This window comes from Cydia amplana, chromosome 9, assembly GCF_948474715.1.
Source record: "Cydia amplana chromosome 9, ilCydAmpl1.1, whole genome shotgun sequence".
NCBI classification, from domain to species: Eukaryota; Metazoa; Arthropoda; class Insecta; order Lepidoptera; family Tortricidae; genus Cydia; species Cydia amplana.
The window spans coordinates 12,660,471-12,686,822 of record NC_086077.1 but is presented as its reverse complement, the minus strand read 5'-3'; the positions used below and the strand labels follow the sequence as shown (position 1 = coordinate 12,686,822).

At 39.6% G+C, this 26,352-nt stretch overlaps 1 protein-coding gene across 2 annotated transcripts in view; it reads left to right on the top strand.

The window, feature by feature from the left end:
- LOC134651126 (extracellular serine/threonine protein CG31145) overlaps positions 1-26,352 on the top strand; it is a 157,434-nt gene that overhangs the window by 96,559 nt on the left and 34,523 nt on the right. For both annotated transcript variants that reach the window (XM_063506142.1, XM_063506143.1), the window contains exon 3: positions 20,669-21,013. In XM_063506142.1, the coding sequence (XP_063362212.1) occupies positions 20,669-21,013 (345 nt within the window). The remainder of the gene's footprint in view (positions 1-20,668; positions 21,014-26,352) is intronic.

Below are 26,352 nucleotides of genomic sequence, written 5' to 3'. Positions count from 1 at the left end.
TTTTTAAACGAAACGCGGTCTTACGTGAAAAATATGAGGTTAATACCCCATATGAGTTTAGTTAGGGTATTTAACACACGTATGTATGTATCATTCGAGCTATGTTACATGTAATGATGCTCATCAACCGGACGATATCAGCCAAATAGGTGCTTTTCAGCCATTGTTTACCGGCCCCTAATGTATCTACTGGAGATATTGCGTGCTACTATCGCTTACTAAAAACATTTGAACCTTTGCTCATTGTAGTAGGTACATAATATATGTATGTACGTTGTACAACCTGAAAAATAAATCAAAACATTGAAGCGCTAAACGGAATTTTTATGCTAACCTCATTGGTATATATACTTACTTGGTAAAAATGTATTCATGCATATAGTTTAATGCATCAATGCACAAATATTGCTCGTTTTAACAAAAATTGTTTAACGTACATATTGTCTTAAGAGTACTTGTATAAATTAAAACACACCGAAAGTAAGCGGTGTAGATGAAAATTAATAAAAGTATTTGAAATATATTTGTAACACAAACATAACGATTAGGTACATACATGTAGTAAATTAAATTTTCAAGCTTTTAATAATAATTGTCTAGGTACCAACTACTATTAAGGAAACCAACACATTTAGACATGTTATACACAATCACGTTATTATAGTTTTCAACTCTAAACTACAATTTTACCTAAATTTAGGTACAGGTTAAATTGTCCGGGTCTACCGATAATTGCTCTCATTGCATCTATTATTCTGCTGTCGAGGCGTAGTTTCAGGGCCAGGGGTTTTCTGCCTTATTACAATGAATTAAGGTACAAGATCGTAAAAGATATTTTTGATGTAAACCCCAATATTGAGAGCTCTTGCTGTCGAATAAAGCCTTTTGACCACTCAATCAAAAGAACTACCTACTCACAAAGACAGTCCGGAAACCTCTGTGTGTTTTTTCCTGTCTTTAATAAATGTGCACGTGTAAACGTGAGAACGCATATTTTATAAAAAATACGTTTTAGAATTTTAGAATTAGTACTTGGGAATTCAGAAAACCTAAGGTATATTCAGTGTTGGCCGTAATGTGTAATTCTAATTAACAATTAATCATTTCCATTAACCATTAAATCCGCAATTAGTCAATTGCATTACGCATCAATTTAAATTAAGTTAATTAGAATTGAATTTTGAGGCGTTTAATTACATTGATTGTCAATCTAAATTAACGTTTAATGCAATTAAATCAATTTTTTCATAAACTAATAATTAATGTTACTATTGCTTAGAAACTTGGAGCTAGGTATTAAAATTAAAAATAAGCATATGAATACAAGCTTCAGTGAATTATCAGGTCGTGATATTTTAAAATGAGACAACAAAATGACCCTGAAACCTGGCAGTAGGTACCTACTGGAACTCAGGTTTGGTGCAACATAGACACACGCCATTTAGGCTATTCGACTCGTCACAATGAGCACTTGGGAGAGCAGTACCCAAGATGGAGCTGATGCTGAACCTTGGCTGTACCTAGTGGAACTCAGGTTTGGTGCAACATAGACACACGCCGTTTTGGTCATCCGACTCGTCTTGATGAGCACTTGGGAGAGCAGTACCCAAGATAGAGCTGATGCTGAACCCTGGCAGTACCTAATGGAACTCAGGTTTGGTGCAACATAGACAAACCCCGTTTTAGTCATCCGACTCGTCTTGATGAGCACTTGGGAGAGCAGTACCCAAGATAGAGCTGATGCTGAACCCTGGCAGTACCTAATGGAACTCAGGTTTGGTGCAACATAGACAAACGCCGTTTTGGTCATCCGACTCGTCTTGATGAGCACTTGGGAGAGCAGTACCCAAGATAGAGCTGATGCTGAACCCTGGCAGTACCTAATGGAACTCAGGTTTGGTGCAACATAGACAAACGCCGTTTTGGTCATCCGACTCGTCTTGATGAGCACTTGGGAGAGCAGTACCCAAGATAGAGCTGATGCTGAACCCTGGCAGTACCTAATGGAACTCAGGTTTGGTGCAACATAGACAAACCCCGTTTTAGTCATCCGACTCGTCTTGATGAGCACTTGGGAGAGCAGTACCCAAGATAGAGCTGATGCTGAACCCTGGCAGTACCTAATGGAACTCAGGTTTGGTGCAACATAGACAAACGCCGTTTTGGTCATCCGACTCGTCTTGATGAGCACTTGGGAGAGCAGTACCCAAGATAGAGCTGATGCTGAACCCTGGCAGTACCTAATGGACCTCAGGTTTGGTGCAACATAGACAAACGCCGTTTTGGTCATCCGACTCGTCTTGATGAGCACTTGGGAGAGCAGTATCCAAGATAGAGCTGATGCTGAACCCTGGCAGTACCTAATGGAACTCAGGTTTGGTGCAACATAGACAAACGCCGGTTTGGTCATCCGACTCGTCTTGATGAGCACTTGGGAGAGCAGTACCCAAGATAGAGCTGATGCTGAACCCTGGCAGTACCTAATGGAACTCAGGTTTGGTGCAACATAGACAAACGCCGTTTTGGTCATCCGACTCGTCTTGATGAGCACTTGGGAGATCAGTACCCAAGATAGAGCTGATGCTGAACCCTGGCAGTACCTAGTGGAACTCAGGTTTGGTGCAACATAGACACACGCCGTTTTGGTCATCCGACTCGTTTTGATGAGCACTTGGGAGAGCAGTACCCAAGATTGAGCTGATGCTGAACCCTGGCAGTACCTAATGGAACTCAGGTTTGGTGCAACATAGACAAACGCCGTTTTGGTCATCCGACTCGTCTTGATGAGCACTTGGGAGAGCAGTGCCCAAGATAGAGCTGATGCTAAACCCTGGCAGTACCTAATGGAACTCAGGTCTGGTGCAACATAGACAAACGCCGTTTTGGTCATCCGACTCGTCTTGATGAGCACTTGGGAGAGCAGTACCCAAGATAGAGCTGATACTGAACCCTGGCAGTACCTAGTGGAACTCAGGTTTGATGCAACATAGACACACGCCGTATTGGTCATCCTACTCGTCTTGATGAGCACTTGGGAGAGCAGTACCCAAGATAGAGCTGATGCTGAACCCTGGCAGTACCTAATGGAACTCAGGTTTGGTGCAACATAGACAAACGCCGTTTTGGTCATCCGACTCGTCTTGATGAGCACTTGGGAGAGCAGTACCCAAGATAGAGCTGATGCTGAACCCTGGCAGTACCTAGTGGAACTCAGGTTTGGTGCAACATAGACACACGCCGTTTTGGTCATCCGACTCGTCTTGATGAGCACTTGGGAGAGCAGTACCCAAGATTGAGCTGATGCTGAACCCTGGCAGTACCTAATGGAACTCAGGTTTGGTGCAACATAGACAAACGCCGTTTTGGTCATCCGACTCGTCTTGATGAGCACTTGGGAGAGCAGTGCCCAAGATAGAGCTGATGCTAAACCCTGGCAGTACCTAATGGAACTCAGGTTTGGTGCAACATAGACAAACGCCGTTTTGGTCATCCGACTCGTCTTGATGAGCACTTGGGAGAGCAGTGCCCAAGATAGAGCTGATGCTAAACCCTGGCAGTACCTAATGGAACTCAGGTCTGGTGCAACATAGACAAACGCCGTTTTGGTCATCCGACTCGTCTTGATGAGCACTTGGGAGAGCAGTACCCAAGATAGAGCTGATGCTGAACCCTGGCAGTACCTAGTGGAACTCAGGTTTGATACTTTGATGCAACATAGACACACGCCGTATTGGTCATCCTACTCGTCTTGATGAGCACTTGGGAGAGCAGTACCCAAGATAGAGCTGATGCTGAACCCTGGCAGTACCTAATGGAACTCAGGTTTGGTGCAACATAGACAAACGCCGTTTTGGTCATCCGACTCGTCTTGATGAGCACTTGGGAGAGCAGTACCCAAGATAGAGCTGATGCTGAACCCTGGCAGTACCTAGTGGAACTCAGGTTTGGTGCAACATAGACACACGCCGTTTTGGTCATCCGACTCGTCTTGATGAGCACTTGGGAGAGCAGTACCCAAGATTGAGCTGATGCTGAACCCTGGCAGTACCTAATGGAACTCAGGTTTGGTGCAACATAGACAAACGCCGTTTTGGTCATCCGACTCGTCTTGATGAGCACTTGGGAGAGCAGTGCCCAAGATAGAGCTGATGCTAAACCCTGGCAGTACCTAATGGAACTCAGGTCTGGTGCAACATAGACAAACGCCGTTTTGGTCATCCGACTCGTCTTGATGAGCACTTGGGAGAGCAGTACCCAAGATAGAGCTGATGCTGAACCCTGGCAGTACCTAGTGAAACTCAGGTTTGATGCAACATAGACACACGCCGTATTGGTCATCCTACTCGTCTTGATGAGCACTTGGGAGAGCAGTACCCAAGATAGAGCTGATGCTGAACCCTGGCAGTACCTAATGGAACTCAGGTTTGGTGCAACATAGACAAACGCCGTTTTGGTCATCCGACTCGTCTTGATGAGCACTTGGGAGAGCAGTACCCAAGATAGAGCTGATGCTGAACCCTGGCAGTACCTAGTGGAACTCAGGTTTGGTGCAACATAGACACACGCCGTTTTGGTCATCCGACTCGTCTTGATGAGCACTTGGGAGAGCAGTACCCAAGATTGAGCTGATGCTGAACCCTGGCAGTACCTAATGGAACTCAGGTTTGGTGCAACATAGACAAACGCCGTTTTGGTCATCCGACTCGTCTTGATGAGCACTTGGGAGAGCAGTGCCCAAGATAGAGCTGATGCTAAACCCTGGCAGCACCTAATGGAACTCAGGTCTGGTGCAACATAGACAAACGCCGTTTTGGTCATCCGACTCGTCTTGATGAGCACTTGGGAGAGCAGTACCCAAGATAGAGCTGATGCTGAACCCTGGCAGTACCTAGTGGAACTCAGGTTTGATGCAACATAGACACACGCCGTATTGGTCATCCTACTCATCTTGATGAGCACTTGGGAGAGCAGTACCCAAGATAGAGCTGATGCTGAACCCTGGCAGTACCTAATAGAACTCAGGTTTGGTGCAACATAGACAAACGCCGTTTTGGTCATCCGTCACATCTTGACGAGCACTTGGGAGAGCAGTACCCAAGATAGAGCTGATGCTGAACCCTGGCAGTACCTGCAGGTTCAAGATGTGACGGATGACCTAAATAGCGTGGGCTTATGTTGCACCAAACCTGAGTTCCACTAGGTATAGCCAGGGTTCAGCATCAGCTCTATCTTGGGTACTGCTCTCCCAAGTGCTCATCAAGACAAGTCGGATGACCAAAACGACGTGTGTCTATGTTGCACCAAACCTGAGTTCCACTAGGTACAGCCAGGGTTCAGCATCAGCTCTATCTTGGGTACTGCTCTCCCAAGTGCTCATCAAGACGAGTCGGATGACTAAAACGGCATGTGTCTATGTTGCACCAAACCTGAGTTCCACTAGGTATAGCCAGGGTTCAGCATCAGCTCTATCTTGGGTAGGGTCTCCCAAGTGCTCATCAAGACGAGTCGGATGACCAAAACGGCGTGTTTCTATGTTGCACCAAACCTGAGTTCCACTAGGTACAGCCAGCTGTTCAGCATCAGCTCTATCTTGGGTACTGCTTTCCCAAGTGCTCATCAAGACAAGTCGGATGACCAAAACGGCGTGTGTCTATGTTGCACCAAACCTGAGTTCCACTAGGTACAGCCAGGGTTCAGCATTAGCTCTATCTTGGGTACTGCTCTCCCAAGTGCTCATCAAGACGAGTCGGATGACTATAACGGCGTTTGTCTATGTTGCACCAAACCTGAGTTCCACTAAGTACAGCCAGGGTTCAGCATCAGCTCTATCTTGGGTACTGCTCTCCCAAGTGCTCATCAAGACGAGTCGGATGACTAAAACGGCATGTGTCTATGTTGCACCAAACCTGAGTTCCACTAGGTATAGCCAGGGTTCAGCATCAGCTCTATCTTGGGTACGGTCTCCCAAGTGCTCATCAAGACGAGTCGGATGACCAAAACGGCGTGTTTCTATGTTGCACCAAACCTGAGTTCCACTAAGTACAGCCAGGGTTCAGCATCAGCTCTATCTTGGGTACTGCTCTCCCAAGTGCTCATCAAGACGAGTCAGATGACCAAAACGGCATGTGTCTATGTTGCACCAAACCTGAGTTCCACTAGGTACAGCCAGGGTTCAGCATCAGCTCTATCTTGGGTACTGGTCTCCCAAGTGCTCATCAAGACGAGTCGGATGACCAAAACGGCGTTTGTCTCTGTTGCACCGAACCTGTGTTCCATTAGGTACTGCCAGGGTTCAGCATCAGCTCTATCTTGGGTACTGCTCTCCCAAGTGCTCATCAAGTCGAGTCGGATGATCAAAACGGCGTTTGTCTATGTTGCACCAAACCTGAGTTCCACTAGGTACTGCCAGGGTCCAGCATCAGCTCTATCTTGGGTACTGCTCTCCCAAGTGCTCATCAAGACGAGTCGGATGACCAAAACGGCGTGTGTGTATGTTGCACCAAACCTGAGTTCCACTAGGTACAGCCAGGGTTCAGCATCAGCTCTATCTTGGGTACTGCTCTCCCAAGTGCTCATCAAGACGAGTCAGATGACCAAAACGGCATGTGTCTATGTTGCACCAAACCTGAGTTCCACTAGGTACAGCCAGGGTTCAGCATCAGCTCTATCTTGGGTACTGGTCTCCCAAGTGCTCATCAAGACGAGTCGGATGACCAAAACGGCGTTTGTCTCTGTTGCACCGAACCTGTGTTCCATTAGGTACTGCCAGGGTTCAGCATCAGCTCTATCTTGGGTACTGCTCTCCCAAGTGCTCATCAAGTCGAGTCGGATGATCAAAACGGCGTTTGTCTATGTTGCACCAAACCTGAGTTCCACTAGGTACTGCCAGGGTCCAGCATCAGCTCTAACATGGGTACTGCTCTCCCAAGTGCTCATCAAGACGAGTCGGATGACCAAAACGGCGTTTGTCTATGTTGCACCAAACCTGAGTTCCATTAGGTACTGCCAGGGTTCAGCATCAGCTCTATCTTGGGTACTGCTCTCCCAAGTGCTCATCAAGACGAGTCGGATGACCAAAACGGCGTTTGTCTATGTTGCACCAAACCTGAGTTCCATTAGGTACTGCCAGGGTTCAGCATCAGCTCTATCTTGGGTACTGCTCTCCCAAGTGCTCACCAAGACGAGTCGGATGACCAAAACGGCGTTTATCTATGTTGCACCAAACCTGAGTTCCACTAGGTACAGCCAAGGTTCAGCATCAGCTCCATCTTGGGTACTGCTCTCCCAAGTGCTCATTGTGACGAGTCGAATAGCCTAAACGGCGTGTGTCTATGTTGCACCAAACCTGAGTTCCACTAGGTACAGCCAGGGTTCAGCATCAGCTCTATCTTGGGTACTGCTCTCCTAAGTGCTCACCAAGACGAGTCGGATGACCAAAACGGCGTTTGTCTATGTTGCACCAAACCTGAGTTCCATTAGGTACTGCCAGGGTTCAGCATCAGCTCTATCTTGGGTACTGCTCTCCCAAGTGCTCACCAAGACGAGTCGGATGACCAAAACGGCGTTTGTCTATGTTGCACCAAACCTGAGTTCCACTAGGTACAGCCAAGGTTCAGCATCAGCTCCATCTTGGGTACTGCTCTCCCAAGTGCTCATTGTGACGAGTCGAATAGCCTAAACGGCGTGTGTCTATGTTGCACCAAACCTGAGTTCCACTAGGTACAGCCAGGGTTCAGCATCAGCTCTATCTTGGGTACTGCTCTCCCAAGTGCTCACCAAGACGAGTCGGATGACCAAAACGGCGTTTGTCTATGTTGCACCAAACCTGAGTTCCACTAGGTACAGCCAAGGTTCAGCATCAGCTCCATCTTGGGTACTGCTCTCCCAAGTGCTCATTGTGACGAGTCGAATAGCCTAAACGGCGTGTGTCTATGTTGCACCAAACCTGAGTTCCACTAGGTACAGCCAGGGTTCAGCATCAGCTCCATCTTGGGTACTGCTCTCCCAAGTGCTCATTGTGACGAGTCGAATAGCCTAAACGACGTGTGTGTATGTTGCACCAAACCTGAATTCCACTAGGTACACCCAGGGTTCAGCATCAGCTCTATCTTGGGTACTGGTCTCCCAAGTGCTCATCAAGACGAGTCGGATGATCAAACGGCGTGTTTCTATGTTGCACCAAACCTGAGGTCCACTAGCTAGATAAAAATTACGGGCGCCCTTATAAAATTACGATATATTTTTGTTAATTGATAATTATCAATAATATTTTTAATTGTCATTAAAAATTGATTTAATTTTTAATGGTTTGTGAAGCATTAACCATTAATTCTTTTTAATTTTTAATGGTTCGAAATAAATTAATATTAATGCAAATTGATGTTAATGCGAATTGACAATTAAATTTCCTTCAATGGTTAATGGTTAATTCGAATTAACCTTTTCAATGGTTAATTTTTAATGGTAATTGGGATTAACGTTCGGCCAACACTGGGTATATTGATGATGATGATAATGAAGCTCGATATGAGACATATATCTTATATCGAACCTCTTTAGAGTAATTAATAGTATGTACTTTAATAATAAACATCGCTTTAGTTTCTATTCGTGCTCCAAATTAAATAGCATACGTATGATCACACGCATAGTGCTTCACAGTATCCCACGTCACCAAGTTTTTATCTAAGATTAATTATACTTCAATATTTGAAAGAAAATTCAATTTAAACTTTCACGATTTTTACACATTATTAAATTGTACAACGGGACTTAATCGCGTATCTAAGTTTCAAGATTTACTTCCGACGTTTCGAGGACGGCGTTGTCCCCGTGGTCTCGGAGAAATCTTCTTGGGGGCAATCTTGAAGTTTAGATACGCGATTAAGTCCTTAAGGTTGACTGGTAGAGAATGCTTTTGGCATTAAGTCCGCCTTTTGTACGATAAGTTTTTCTTTTGTGCAATAAAGTTTAAATAAATAAATAAGTAAGTCCCGTTGTACAATTTAATAAAATTCAATTTAATTTTAACAATGCAAAATAATAGTTTGATATGTAGTATGATGTGACGGCCTCCTAGCATAGTCGGTAGAACCTTGCCTACGAAGCAGGAGGTGCCGGGTTCAAATCTGAGTAAGGCAATTTATTTGTATGTTCATCACATACATTAGTTTCTGAGTTATTGATGATGCCTTTGTATTTAAGTATTTATTTATATCTATCTAGTATATTTATTGTCGTCCTACACACAGCACAATAATAATTTTTTAATTATTTTTTTACTAAGGTATGGCTATTATGCTACATGTCAACTTTTACCTAATAAAACAAATGTACACAACACAACACGCCAGGTATAGGAACTTAATCAAAGAAATTTTATTTTATAAGTTTTACAGTTAAAGCATCAGGAATAGTATCTACCTATAGGAATTTACTAGTAAAGTTTCGCAGTTCGGCCAAGTTGGTATAGTTAGCATCAGCACCAGTTTCTCACAAATGTGATTTCCTTTCTCGACGAACACAGGGACAATCTAGTTAGACGTAGGACTGACCTCAATTCGACAGTTCCGCGGTTAGGTCAATCCGCTGCACCGGTATAAATACAGACAAAATAATATAAACTTCTTATTATACATGGGTAAACGTTGCCATGGTTCGTTCTCCTGGGTCACTTTTAAAACCAAGATTAAGTAATATGACATACCTATAAATTGATCAGAAATACATTTATGATATGGCTATTATGCCATGGCAACACTGGCGCATTACCTTAAATTTTTGCTCTCGTTGCTCGTGCCCTTTCTACTCGTATACCCAATGAGGATGGGTAAGTGTAAGGCCTGAGTGGACGCTCGAAGCGGAGCGTTCGGCGGGGCGTGCAGCGTGGCGTCGGGCTCAAAAGTGATTTGAGCAGCGTGCACTAAGGCCGCTCCTATACGCTTGCATTTGTTTAACATGCACGCCGCACGCCCCGCCCTGCTGCACGCCCAACTCGAGCGCCCACTCAGGCCTTACACTTACACTTACAACAGTTCCTCAAAGTAACTATGCTACTAATGCCACAAAAAAGTCCTCTCGAAACTTAAATCATGTATGGAAAGGTCACGTGGCTTTTCGTAGCATCTGTCATCCTGATAAATTTTCGTTTGGCGTTTGTCGATGTACAATATAGGCTCTCATCGGCGGTAGCACGGTCGCATTTTGATCGCTTGTCATTGTCACCATAATTTCACGTTCTAACAAGTATGTAAGTGCGAAAGTGACGGACATAGTGACAAGCGATAAAAATGGAACCATGCTGCGCCCGCAGGAGGTGTGTAGACATAATAAATAAATAAAAAAATAAAAATAAAAAGCCTTTTATTTCATGAACATTTAAAAATTGTTTACATACCTATTTGATTTATGTTTTAAATAGTTATTCAAGAACCCCGTGTTCACAGGTGAAGGCCTCCTCCAAAGCCCTCCATGTATCTCGATCCTTGGCCACTTGTATCCAATTTGGCCCGGCAATTTTGGTAACATCATCTTGCCATCTCATAGTGGGTCTTCCTTTCCCTCTTTTCCCTAAAGGTCCCTTCCATGACGTTACCCTTAGTGTCCAGCGTGTAGACATAAACACATAGTTAATCTATCATGTATAAGCTAACTTTTATCGACATAACTTACTTATTATTTATTCATTTATATAAGGAATTCCAGCAGCTATGAAAGATTCGTTTAACTTTTTAAATTAAGTTTTATTAAGTATAGGTAAACCAGAACTTTGGGAGTATTGTCAAGAGGGCGCTCGTTTTGAATTTTATATAGCAACAATTTGTATAGTGGGGACAATGGAAATTGGCAGATGATTTTTGTTTTATTCCGACAACTTTAATAAGTGCGAAGTTTGATGTTTGGATATTTCTTCGGTTTTTACGCTTAAATGGCTGGCTCGATTTAGATAAAATGAATAGCGTAAAGTCAATAAGTAACGCAAGTGTTATAAGTAAGAATTTATATATGTCGGGGACGGATGGTCCCGATGGCGGTGGGCGCGTGGGGGTAGTACCTAGATGTATTACTTCACAGCCAAAATAGTAGGTATGCTACCTACGCATGAAATAAACATTCAGACTCGTTACCCATACTAGTGCCTACTATATTTTAGTACTAAATTATCAAAACGACCAATCACTATTCCAAAATTATTTGAATCAAAATAAAAAGATCACATGAAACCGTTCAAATCTTTATTTTACAAAAGTAAGCTTCTAATGGCACATAAGAAATCAAAATAACACTTGGAATAAAACACTTAGCTAAACGGTTAAACAACGTGAGAATCTATAAGCTTTCAGAATAATCCTTCAGGTGTAAGCCTTCAGGAACGTAGCGAATTAGGCACGAGCTTGGCTAACGTCCGATCTCTAGCGCGGTCCGATCAAGAAGAAGGAAGCCAGTTCCAGCGGCGGAGCCAACCGCTCCCGCCTCCAATTCAAGTTGGTAAACCTGCCTGACCAGTCTACCAACATAACGACAAAAATGCCTGCTCGTGCCTACGTTCACTCAAGATACTCCTCTTGACGTTCCAAAGCCTTCTACCTGTCATCTTAGTTCAATAATACGCCAATAGATGGTGGCGCCACTCACTACGCAACTTTACTATTTCGTCACAAGCAAACAATACGCAGCCAAACATTGCTAATCGACTTTTACAGGCGTCTAACTATGAACTGTAATGCTGCAATACGTCTTTCTGGTGTCTCGCTCCGACACGGCCGTCCTGCGCTACACACGTCCTCGTGTGTGGGTGTATGCATTTGATACTGAAACAAAATACTCAGCACAGTATCTCATCGCTCGGTCATTCCTGACCAACAATTTGGGTCTCACTCAAATTACTATTAAAATCAAACTTTGTTATCAATCAAACCAGAAAAAAAAAATTGTTCAAAATTACTTTAACAATCCTCAATTCTATAATCAAAAATCGAGCAACGACTAAATAAAAATAATCATCAGTAATCATCGCCGCTATCTAACGGATACACTCCAATAATCATCGCCTCCATCTGGCGGATACTCTCAAATTTATGTGAAAACAGAACAATCCCAAACATCAAAAACACAAATCACAACAGCTCTAATTCATTGCTAGACAGTATCACTACTATTGTCGTAAATATAAATTTACGGGGAAATTATCTGGCATAAAAAAATTGGTCATATGTGATCTAAGTTTTTGTAAGACTTCTTAAAATAAATAACATTCTGAATTGATAGTTCCAATTTTACTCATATGAACACAGTACATAAACGGGAATTCATTTTTAACAAAACAACACCAGTCCTTCGGTGCATTGCCAGTCCTTCGGCAGATACCAGACCCTCGTCAGAAGTAACCATCTCAGCCGCGTAAGTGCTACTCCTCGCAAAGAGCATTCTGCACATAAAAAGCAGACCACGTGCACCTCTTACATGCTCCGGCACTTCTGATGCGGTCACTAAACAATACCCAGTCCATCGGGCATACTTTCAGTCCATCGAAAGCAAAACAGTATTGCCCAGTACATCGGGCGTGCCTTCGGTCCATCGAAAGCAAAACAGTAGTACCCAGTCCATCGGGCGTACTCTCAGTCCTTCGAAAGTACAAGCTTTCAGTCCGTCGAAAGCAAAACAATGTTAACAGTGAATTCCAAAAAAAGAAAACAAGAACAGGTCTTTAAATCATGTTACTCAGAACCATTGGTACTATCAGCGTCAACTGATCAACTGAAACTGAACATTACTGATCAAAATCACTAAAGATAGCTTTCTTCCTTAGCTTTAACAACAGAAACTCGCTCAAGACTTCTATGCAGAAGTAAAACATCTCAAAATAATCCCAACGAAATGGGAACTGCTCACCAGCTTAATAAAGTATGATGCACGCGACCAAGTCAAAGGTAGTGGTGGTGAGGTCCAACCCAAGCACGGAGGCTGATCCTTTCCGCTTGCCGTTGCCGTTGCTGCGGCAGATTGCGAGGGACACGATGTGGTTCAACATAGCTGGCTGTTACTGAAATCATCATTTGCACGGTATCAGGTTTATCATGTATGCAGGCTAAACTGAAAAGGTTTATGAAATGCAAGGTAGCAGACACAAAAAAGATGTTTCCAATGTATACGGGACTTCAAAAATCTCAGAATTAAATTTAAACTTTAATGAGTGCGTTTTATTTCATTCTATGAACAAACAAACACGTGTTCCAATAATAAGTAACAAGGTAAAATGGGCCAATACGAAAAGTGACAGCTTATTAGTTACGTTCGACTGTTATGCTTCGCCATTACACTCAAAATAAAATTCACTAATAAACAATTAGAACGAAACCTGTCCTTTTATTTCCAAATCTCCAGCACAGAAGATACTGCACAACTGCTTCTGTGTTACGGGCGTAATGGTGTCTGCAAGTTCGCTCGGCTCTGGCTGCAGGACACTGTAACATTAATTTTCATATGCGTAGCTCATGTTTCCATAGTATGCACGATTTGTGATCTATCACGGCATTACGAGCAATAATTTGTCGCAATTTTATTAATTACTAAACGTTACAGGGTAAAGATTACATAATCCTTGCATTGGCAAATCAGCAGGATCAATTTCTAACGGTGCATTGTATTTTAATGAAAAAAAAAATATTTTTTGAGGGTAGATGCACAAGTGAGCGATGAAATAATATCACGTCGCGACAGCCAATATTTGATTTTAATTAACAATATGGATTTCACATCAAAATAACTTAAGATCACTTAGATTTCAACGGATTTTAAAAATTATTTGTATTTTCAAATCAATTATTGAGGGTAGATTCACAAGTGAGCGATGAAATAATATCACGTCGCGACAGCCAATATTTGATTTTAATTAACAATATGGATTTCATACCAAAATAACTTAAGATCACTTAGATTTAAATGGATTTTAAAAATTAATTGTATTTTCATGAAAAATCAATTATTGAGGGTAGATTCACAAGTGAGCGATGAATAATATCACGTCGTGATAGCTAATACTTGGTTTTAATTAACAGTATGGATTTCCAATCAAAATAACTCAAGATCGCTTCGATTTAAATGGATTACAAAAATTAATTACAAAGAAACATAACGATCCCAGACATGACGTCACGTAACGACCGCTATGCTCGACTGCCTCAATCATAATTCACAATTTCACAATAATTCTCACCAAATAACAATGAATTACACTCACCATTCAATCAAGGTTAGACACGTGAGCTTACCTTACCACGTGTTCAGATTATGGAATGTAGGTCACCAGAAATACAAACCGGAAATACACCTGCGCTCCCACGTGGCTGTGTAAGCAATACATGAAACTCCGCATCGATCCCACTTGCTGATGTCGGGGACGGATGGTCCCGATGGCGGTGGGCGCGTGGGGGTAGTACCTAGATGTATTACTTCACAGCCAAAATAGTAGGTATGCTACCTACGCATGAAATAAACATTCAGACTCGTTACCCATACTAGTGCCTACTATATTTTAGTACTAAATTATCAAAACGACCAATCACTATTCCAAAATTATTTGAATCAAAATAAAAAGATCACATGAAACCGTTCAAATCTTTATTTTACAAAAGTAAGCTTCTAATGGCACATAAGAAATCAAAATAACACTTGGAATAAAACACTTAGCTAAACGGTTAAACAACGTGAGAATCTATAAGCTTTCAGAATAATCCTTCAGGTGTAAGCCTTCAGGAACGTAGCGAATTAGGCACGAGCTTGGCTAACGTCCGATCTCTAGCGCGGTCCGATCAAGAAGAAGGAAGCCAGTTCCAGCGGCGGAGCCAACCGCTCCCGCCTCCAATTCAAGTTGGTAAACCTGCCTGACCAGTCTACCAACATAACGACAAAAATGCCTGCTCGTGCCTACGTTCACTCAAGATACTCCTCTTGACGTTCCAAAGCCTTCTACCTGTCATCTTAGTTCAATAATACGCCAATAGATGGTGGCGCCACTCACTACGCAACTTTACTATTTCGTCACAAGCAAACAATACGCAGCCAAACATTGCTAATCGACTTTTACAGGCGTCTAACTATGAACTGTAATGCTGCAATACGTCTTTCTGGTGTCTCGCTCCGACATATAGATATTTTTTCTTTGTTTGTTTTCTTTTTTTTAGGTTTGGTCGTTTAATTACGCCCTTCGCTAGCAATCCGTGATACCGATGCATGCGATACACCTAATACACAAATCAAATTATTACAAGACATCAACCAAATCGTGACGACCTGACTATAGTGACATTTGTCCATAAGTTTGAAACTTACCCGTCAATTCAGATGCTAATTTCGTTATGTTTTCTAATGGAAGAAATTTCTCTCCCGCTAGTTTTTTTTCAATAAATAACTATATACACTATTTACAACTTTTTTCTCTGTAAAATCTAAAACTTTCGGCATGATTATTGCAGTCTAATAATAATTCACACGATGTTCACACGAAACTAGACAAAGCAATGTTTACATTGTCAATATTAACAACTATCATAGAGGGTAGATGTTGTCTATTATTAAAATTGTTGCCATTGCTAGAAATTAGTACCAGCAAATTTCCGTAACATGGCGCACCCTCAATAGATCCTGGTTCACCTATAATCTTTTATTTATTATGTGGTAGTAGCAGCTTTTTACTCCCAGATTCAAATTCAAAATAGTTCGATTTGTTTTTATTTACAGTTTCCGTCGTTACCGAAGCATTAATTTATGCTTCTTTTTCACGTATAACCAAGTAGGTAATTACTATGTAGTTAGTTACGTGAGCGTTACATTTAACAAATGGTTCGAAAGTAGTTTAAACAAACTTAGGGTCGAAGCAGAAATACTGCATCCAGGTGCAGTTTATGGCTGTACACTTGTGCAGTTCCCTTCTACCTATAACAGGGGTACAAAAATTAATATTTGGAGTTACTAAACTACGTTGAAGAACATTTGCGGCTCTCTAAAATTAGTGATTACGACTACGGTTGGTTCTTCTTCTCAATAGATTGCCAGCTGCTCTGCTGTTTGTTTGAGAAGCTGGAATTCGTCTATATGGGAGCCATTTTATTTAAAGTTGGCCCCTACACTTTTTTTTTTCAAATTTGGAATTTTTTATGTTATTTCTACTCAGAATCACGAGCTCTTTTGATCCTAATAGGAGAAAAAAAGTGTTCCGTGACCGCCATACAAAGTCTATGAAAAGTGGTAACGGAATGGAAATAAAAACCTTGGGACACTTTTTTTCTCCTATTAGGATAGAGTAAAGAGCTCGGGATTCTGAGTAGAAATAACAGAAATTCACAAATTTAAAAAAAAGTGTAGGGGATAACTTTAAATAAAATGGCCTATGGGCCCTCAGAGATAGTACCTAACGGTAAAGTACATACCTTCACCATAATGCTCCACCATAACAATCGCCAGTAGTTCATCGGCATGCATGTCGAAATGACTGCATTCAATGGGGACAGTATTAATATACGGGTGGTGCGCACACGGCGCGTAATGAGAGGTAATGCTGGCTGGCGGTAATCACTCCGTTGTGCAAAGCGCTTCTCAAGCCACTTTCCTATCAAATAAGCCTGAACGTGTTTCACTGCTGTTTAGAAAAATATAGTGCTTAGAAAAAGAAATTGAATATAATTTTACTTCATCAAACGACTAATTTGAAAGAAGCAAGAAATTCCCAACCAGGCGAATGGTCCCGTACCACTGAGACTGTCCATCCCAGCGTTCGTTTACATCTAAAAAACTAATAACATGACTCGTCTATAGGTGATCAAATAACCAGTGGCATCTTCCCACTAAATACGCAGTATTGCTAGGTAATCTAGGACACAAGATGCTCTGACAGAGATCACATTTTAAAATGTAATTAAAAAAAATTCCATGAAGTATGTATAAAAAAAGCCATATAACCGAGATATGTGCAACCGAACTTAACTGCGGTTGACACGACTGCGGTAGCTGTATGGAGTGCCGCCTGAAAGTTTAGCTAAAAATAGATATGATATGAGTTTCGCTCACTGACCGTGACCTCCCAAATTCAAGTGCAATAGCGTGAGTAGATGTCATACACACACGACGAGCGGTACTAATTCATGTTATGTTTTTTGACACCTAATGTTTATAACGACAATCATGATTGTAATGAATTAATGATGTATTTTTATTATTCCCTATGAATACTTTTCATGACGGACGAGCTTTTCTAAAAAGGAATTGACCTGTGTAGAATCACATATTATCGGAAAATTCCTACCAATAATTTAACTACTGATTACGGAATATTCTTTTTATCTTTTTAGGGTTCCGTACCCAAAAGGTAAAAACGGGACCCTATTACTAAGACTCCGCTGTCCGTCCGTCCGTCCGTCTGTCACCAGGCTGTATCTCACGAACCGTGATAGCTAGACAGTTGAAATTTTCACAGATGATGTATTTCTGTTGCCGCTATAACAAAAAATACTAAAAACAGAATAAAATAAAGATTCAAGTGGGGCTCCCATACAACAAACGTGATTTTTGACCGAAGTTAAGCAACGTCGGGCGGGGTCTGTACTTGGATGGGTGACCGTTTTTTTGCTTGTTTTGCTCTATTTTTTGTTGATGGTGCGGAACCCTCTGTGCGCGAGTCCGACTCGCACTTGGCCGGTTTTTTCATTAATTAATGCATTATATTAATCTACCACTGATTCATTAATAGTACCACTTTTAATAACGCAACGGAAATCCACAGAGTCAATTATCAAAGGTTCGAATAAGCCTTTTCACGTCTTGGCTAATTGGGCCAGCGTTCATTAATATTGTTCGACAACTTTTCAGTTGTCATATTACAGGCACTTGTTTAACAATGTGTTTTTGTTACGGGATTGTGTTTTTAACCAGCGACGCAGATATGGAGAATTATGGATGTTATGTCTGTGTCTGTATCTGTTTGTGGTTTCGTCGTTGCTCATGTCATGATCAAACCGGTGTACTTACCTAATATGAATGTGTTATTAATATTATACCTACTTTTCAAAATGGAATGAAAAACAAGACTCGCTGAATTATTAATACTAAATATTTTAGTCAATATAGCAATTCGCAATTCATAATAATCATAATTCATATGATTAATATCTTAGTAATGCATTTCTGTTAATATTTATTGTTACAGTGGATCAGCCTAATGAAATGATAATTATAGCCATAGGGTAAATGGTTGTATGTAATAAAATCATATATTGCCAGTCAGCCAAGTAATTACATCTAATTAAGGTATTAATTTCAAACTAATTACTATTGGTTAGCTAATAACGTTCCCTGTATGACCGTGAAATGTCGTAATTACCACGATCACAACAATTATACGTAGTCGATTGTCAGTTGATCGGTTCGGGTAATCAACCCCGTTATTACATTGTATGTGGAAAAGCATCTTGATTAAAATGTAACTATACACGTGTAAAGGAACATATTTAAAAGGTTATCATCGTACTACTCTATAACATGTGTAAACGGTTAGGGTTATAAATAACGGCCGATACAGATGAACTGCATTTCAACGTCAACTTATATTAATAGGAAATAAACTGCACCCTCTTCTACTGCAAATACTTTATCTATATACGTTTTCAAAACTTATGAAAAATAATATTCTTGTTTTCGCTTTCCTAAAGGAGTGGACGTTAACGATAGAGCACAGAGTATTGAGCTCAGCCGGTGCAGAATGTATTGAACTTTGACCAGGCGTCGTATTTCTCGTAGGTATTCCATTTTACATTCGTACCATATGACACCGCTGCAGTTGTGCAATGGCATATTGTTTTGTTACAGAAAATTGTAGAGCGAGCACATTTTACAGGCGTCGTTAAGATTTTATGCAGGATGTTGCGAGCTGAATAATAGGTTTTCGATGTTATATTGTCGAACGTAGGCAGTTTTTGATTAACTAACTGCGTAAATAACTTAATTATGAATTTAGAATACGTATTGAACGTAGACAAACATGATTAAGTATCTATTTCATGGCAGAAAAATGAGTATTAGATACATTAAAATTTATACCAATAGCGCTGTTTACATAGCTGTAGGGGAGATAGGGGAGCATTGGGCAGTCGGGAGGTTCGGGCACCACCTTGTAAGTCGGGTCGTATGAAAGGTACTTAATTTTGTATACTGTGGTAGTTTAGCTTACTAACTGGCAACACCGCTCAGGCTAATATCATCTGCCATTTTGATTAGTTGTCAGTGTCACATGGTGTCGACCGTTTTGCGCGTGCAAAAGTAAATATTTTGATGTGATTTCGAAGGAAATAACAACGTGATCTGCGTAAAGCCGTAAGTTTCTGTATTGTCATCTAGTTATGTGTTTACGAAAGCTAATATTAACGTATAAATTAAGGTAAAACATTAGACTACAAAAAACATATTTGAATTTATTTGTGAAATGAAGGGGTGGGGAGCATTGAGCACTAATTTTAAAGGGAGGTTTGGGCATGCCCAATGCTCCCGCCACTATTGTTTGTTTCGGCAATCGCTGTAAAAAGTAAGTTCTGTTAAAAGAAAATTATTTCGACGGGTTTAAATTGCGTGTAAATATTCAATTTGAATACTAAATACTTTTGATGTTTTATTATTATCCAGAGATTGAAGATATATCAAGTGTCCCATTGAAAGACATCAAAACCAAATTGCCAAACCCAAAGATATGGGTCAAGCGTGGCAGCTCTAAGTATACTTTTGATAAGCCCATCTGGGTTATACCGAATCTTAGATAAATTTTATTACTGAAGTAAGAATACTGAGTATTGAGTACTAAATCTTTAGTACCTATTTTTTGTTTTGAGTACTTATAGTTTAAAACAGTTGATTGTTTGTTGATTTTATTGCAAGTTTTTATGATTATATTATTTAATATTCAAGTAATTTACCATTAAGTGGCCTATTTAATACAGTGCCCAAACCTCCCATTGAGGTGTCCAAACCTCCCGACCATTGGGAGGTTTGGGCACTTTTGACAGTATTCAGAAAATCTCTTGCAATTTTGAGACTGATTATAATTGTATAAGTGTTCTTAGTTATAATTGAAGCCAAATATATGTGCTACTAATATAAGGAGTAAAAAGTTGATTTTGTTAAAAAATTGCATTTTAATTAAGGCTTAAGTAAAAAAGTGCCCAATGCTCCCCTATCTCCCCTACCTGCCTAAAATCTCGCATGATGTCTAAAGTTTCACGAGATATTTAATATTTCGACGCAAGCCATTCGTGTGGCTTATTCCAGCGCTTGATATCTACAATTTATGATTTTAGACCTTAAATTTTTTTTTAGTAACACTTTGATGTAATGTTACTTAAGTTTTTTTTATGCGTAACTAAGCAAGAGACGTAAGATTACAACCTACAGGGTTTCGGATAGGTACTGGAGAGAGTAGGTGCAAACAAAAATAGATTATAAAGTGCATTCATTATAAAAATGAATATCCGTGCGTCGCGCTAGAACATATGTAATTGCGCGCAATGTATTTCTATTGATATAACATCGCACACTAGTGAATACGCCCCTTGGTCATCCCGCCCTTCATTTCGGGCGCCCATGAGATCCGCCGCCCTATCAGCAAAGCTGACTGGCCGTTCTGTTTCAGCGTAACCTGGTGGGCGCGCGGCCGCTGGCGGCGACGCGTCGGCGCGCGCGACTGCAAGCGGTCGCCTCCGCCCGACCATGCGCGAGCGCGCCGAGTGCGCAGTCCGACCCCGCCGCGCCGCCCGACCGCGCGCATCATGCTCAACATGAAGCTCAAGGAGCGCCTCGCGCTCGCCATCAGCGCCTTCCTCGTCCTCTTCACCCTCATGCTGATCGTCGACATTCAGATGGACTATGGCATCTCCGGGCAGAGGGTCCCGCTGCATGGCCGCGTCAAGATCGGCGATGACACCGACAAGGGGAAGTCGGCATATATTGAATTTCGGAAACGGTTTTTGCAAAAAAGGTGAGGTGCTGTGATTTTTAAAGTGCTAGTGATGTGATTATTTAGTGCCTATTTAACGGCCAATCGGTAAGTTTTATGTCTAGTTTAACTCACATTACCGCCAAAATTAAAAGTTTAGGTATAGTCACCAACTAGATACTATAAGACGCATGCGAGTTATCAGTATTATATTATTAAGTGGTGACATTTGATTAAGATGTGGATTAATTAAATATGATCGATCATATCCGGACCAAGTAGGTACAAATATCTTGCAAATAAATACTTACGTTTATTTATTTATATTGCGAACATTATTTCAATAACTAAATTCATACAATTTCACTTAGGGAACTTTAAAATGGTCCGCCACTTCCCCCAAATAAAGTTCACACGCGGTAGGCAGTTAATCGTAATTGAGAACATAATTTAATTAGATATTGCTCCTTGAACAGTTGAGTGTTTGTCCATGTACCTCCAGAAACCGTTATCGTAACGAGTGGTTATCACTTGTTTACCAATTTGACAGCGTCTCGCCCGATAACGTCCTCTCGGAACGAGTTAAATCTTATTGTACTGTATACATTATTATGATCGATTTTATTATTAGAAAAAAGTATGAACCATAAGAAGTATCGAGTACCGTTATATGAAGAAAGTAGAACAATAACAATAAGCTATTTATTTGATTAAGATATAGAGAGTTTAATATATTAATAGAGCAAAGTAGCTGTTGACCCGATAGGCTAATAATATTGATATCTGAAAATATTAAAGTTTCTAAAATATTAATAATTTCAAAATCATCCCTCACAAGCCCATCCTGCCAGCTAAAGTGAAGAAACAACTTAACATCTGTATCAAATTACTTTGCACTCCAACAGCGGTCGGCAACCTGCGGCCCGCGGGCCGCATGCGGCCCGTGAATTTGTCACTTGCGGCCCGCGAGCTGCCCTGGCTATTTTGAATGTAATATTGACAAACGACAACGTCTGATAAAGTCATAAATATTAACAAAGTACGGCCCGCGTCAACTTCGTTAACTACTATGTGGCCCTTTGCTGTTAAAAGGTTGCCGACCGCTGCTCTAACTGAAAGATATGTTCCACTTATACTGATTTCAAGGAATAAAGACAGCTTTTCCGAGCAGATGCGGTGAAAATGTATATGAAACGGTATATCGAAATCGCACGATTAAATCCTGATCGTGCCGAATACTTAATTTAGCTATTGGTTTATTTCAATTAAAAGTTATACTTAGTTTGGTTAGCGACTGTATAATTTGCATAGAGTCCGTCTTAGCTAACTTTGCGACCGACTTGAATAAAACAAAGTGAGGTACTTATAAATACCTGTCATATCTTCATATAAATGTTACGTTAAAGATGACATTGCCACACTTTATCATTGCAAATGCCATGCAGTTAGCTTGGGCCGAATCTAGTGAACATTGAATTTATCAGCAAGTAAAGTAGGTCACATACTTTATAAGTTGTAAATTTCAGACACTGACATGATTCTAGCTCACAACACGTAGACTTACCTGTAAACTCTGTAAATAAAACAACTATTGAAAGATATACAAACTATAATCAAAGCCTTTACATAGCAGCCTTTTCGATATTTTCTTCTGTTAACTTCCCGACACTTGACCGTTAGTTTCTTCATTCCCCCACAGATTAAAACCGTCGTAGCTTCACTTTTACCGTGTTGCCAGCGCAACCTCTATTTTTCGCCAATTAAAGTTACATTCAAAATAAACTAGTATGTTTTTACATTGATATAAAAATAATAATTATATTTAATTTTAGAAATGCTCACAGACGGCCTTCCTGTTAGCCGGAATGTCCCTATTCCGTTTCGGCCATTCACAACGATGTATGTCTCTATACTCTATGTTACCATGCAATCAAATATGTAATTGTGTGAAACAATATTATTCAAAACTGAATAACCATTTAAATATTGAAAATTTTCAAGTAATTTAATTATCCAATGGTTACTTCTATAGAAATCGATCGTAATAAAGTCCTCTTCTTCTATTCTCGATGGTCTGCTTCAATGGCGCTTGCTGCTCTTCTTTTAGAATACGTAACCTGTAATTATAGAATGAAAATTAAATTTAAATAATAATTCTGATTACTGAGCAGTATGTGGTATATTTCAGCAGACACATTCGTTGTCATTTAATCATTAATTTCCATATAGCACGGCATATTAAGCACAAACATTTATTTTTATTTAATCACTGATCACCGCATTACACGGCATATTTCAGCACAAATATTTATTTTTATTTAGTCACTGATCACCGCATTACACGGCATATTTCAGCACAAACATTTATTTTTATTTAGTCACTGATCACCGCATTACACGGCATATTTCAGCACAAACATTCATTTTTATTTCCTTACTGATCACCGCATTACACGGCATATTTCAGCACAAACATTCATTTTTATTTTCTTACTGATCACCGCATTATACACGGCATATTTCAGCACAAACATTAATTTTCATTTTATCACTGATCACCGCATTACACGGCATATTTCAGTATATCTCTTTAATTTAAACTAATGAATAATAATATATTGTATTATATATTTTAATGTATTAAATATCATAGCAAACACTGCATGTAACGCAAACTGCGCTTATTGTAATCTAATCATTCGTATAAGTACCCCTCCTTTTTTTTACTAACACTTTTCATTTCCATTAATGACATGAGTCAGCAAGGCAAAGCAACTGTTTTTTTTTGTTGTTGTAACATTCACTATGAATAGGACTTTGCTATTTGAAAAACATTGTTTTAATGAAAAGGAAAACATGAAAGAATGGTTATTAGTGGAATATATCACTTTTACTAAATTTTAAATGTACTTAATTGTCTTCATCTTCAGTCAGTTCAATATCGTTGTCATTACGATCGATAGTGTTATTAGCAATATCATCCTGGCCATCTGGTGATGAAAAGGTCATGTCTTTGAAGCATCCACTGGATAGAGTGGATAGATACTTTTGTTATTTTCGTTTAGCATGTTCATCAATGCTGATACATAATTTCGATATAGATCATTTGCTAGAACAGAACAAGTTTTTTTTTACAGTCTTCTAAATTTAGGACAGGACCTTCTTGAGGGCTAGCGTTACGTTAGTCATACCCAATTCATTTAAATTTAATGAAAAACAATCCCTGAACTCGTTAATAGGGATATTTCCTCTACTTAAAATAAATCATAAATTATTTCACACCGTGCGCGAAATAAAGCACCAGTTAATTATTAGAAAAACATAGATAGCGTTATTGTAAACACAATCTCTATTTAATAAATCGGATAGAAATGTAAAAAGTAGGTGAGTTGACCGTTGTTACGTCATTGTGTAATGTTTCATATACATTCCATATTAGCAAATCGTTTTTGACAACTCTAACAAAGAAGCTGATTTGACTAGATAAAATGTAGCCTATTAAGTCTAACAAACCTTGTTGTTTTTCTCATGTTTAGTCTTCTCCCATATTGAGCATTTCTAATGTGACATACAAGTCTATTTAGGATCGCAAAACAGTGACAATTTGATAAATCAATGAATTTACCACACATTTATCAGTGTTATGATTTTGCATTGTTTTTATATTAATTGGTACCATTATAGCACGCACAAGAAGTCTTGTCTTTTTTTTTGTAAAACGTTTTGACTGATAAAGACATCACCAGGATCTGCTCAAAACCATCGTTAATATGATAAAATCCTGGCAAAATCATAAATTCTGAGAAATACATTTCAGGGTACATAAATTGACCTGTTGTAAATTTAGAAATGTAACGTACTCGACGTAAGTATACAATAATTTTATCCAATTCTAATTTTCAGAGAAATGTACCCGATTTGAGCTAGTCTTGTAAACTTTCACTTTAGGCATCTCTGTGACATTATGTCGAACTAGCAGATCCGTATTCAAATACTGTGCGGAAACAACATAATGTGCTTCTGTTTCCATTCTAACGAGATCTACCATTATATCGAAATAAACTCTGCCCATAGCTTATAATGTACCTAAAGCGATTCCTTTCAATATAAGAATATTTTTTTTCTACTCCAGCACTTAAATGTGTCAATTAAATGACTGACAGTGATATCTAAAGCAATGTCATTTGAATGCTTTGTCTATAGGCTCATAAGATGACTGCTAGCAGTCATCTTATGAGTATAATACAACTGCTTTATTTTTTTTAAAGATACAAGTTCCGATCATCTTGATTGAAAGAGGTATGTTTTCATTTACAATAATAACTCTTTTTTTTTTTAAATAATAACTCAATTTTTTTTAAATAATAACTCTTTTTTTAATAATAACTCTTTTTTTTTTAATAATAACTCTTTTTTTTTAATAATAACTCTTTTTTTTTAATAATAACTTTTTTTTTTTTTTTTTTTTTTTTGCTGCAGCTGTCATAGAAAAAGTAATGTATGCAACAGCTCATAACTGGTTCTTAAAATTCTCGGGTCTTTTTTTACAAAACTCGACTACGTCTCGTTTTGTAACTTCGACCCTTGAATTTTAAGAACCCTTATTATATCACTGTTGCATAAACTACTATTGTACACATTTTTAGATTCAATTCTTCTATTGAACTTTGTTTTATTACGGAGCATTCACTACTTAAGTCAATAAATCCTTTTTAATTTTATCGTTAATGTAGACATTTTTTTTTATAAATATTACTTTGTATATTTTGAGCTGTACTACATACCTTTTTAATTACAAGCGTGCTAGGTACATTTAGCCGGGTACCTATGGCCTAATAACATATAATACCCTAGATTTTTATATTTACCTAGTTATAAGTTTGTAAATTTCTATACCTATTTATTTAACCTGTCGAATCCCACGATATGACGTCACCATAAGCGTTCTGGCTCATATATGAGCCGTGGGAGCTGACAGATAATTACCATTATTAAATTATTTTCTTAGTATTATGGTATTGGCCGTGTTTGACTTGGAATCAAGTTTTCCGTACCCCGCCAACATTATTCGGACAAATGTCCTAGTTAAGTGCATTTGTGGAGATTTTAAGGCAATCAGGCGCGATATTTCTAGATTCGGAGCATTTAATTTTATGTTGAAGTCTTAAATGCCATGTGTACAGTATCTTGCAACGTCTGACTAATTTGGATTTATTGTAAAATTATTCCTCGAGAGATGTTTCTCGTCTGCTTGTCCTAGTACATATAGCCAACATTTCAGTAAACCTATCAGCATAATAACGATCATCTAGAAAACTATGAGACATTTTGCGTTGCCATTCAACGAATATTAATTCTGTAGCGTTAGTTTATGAGACTTA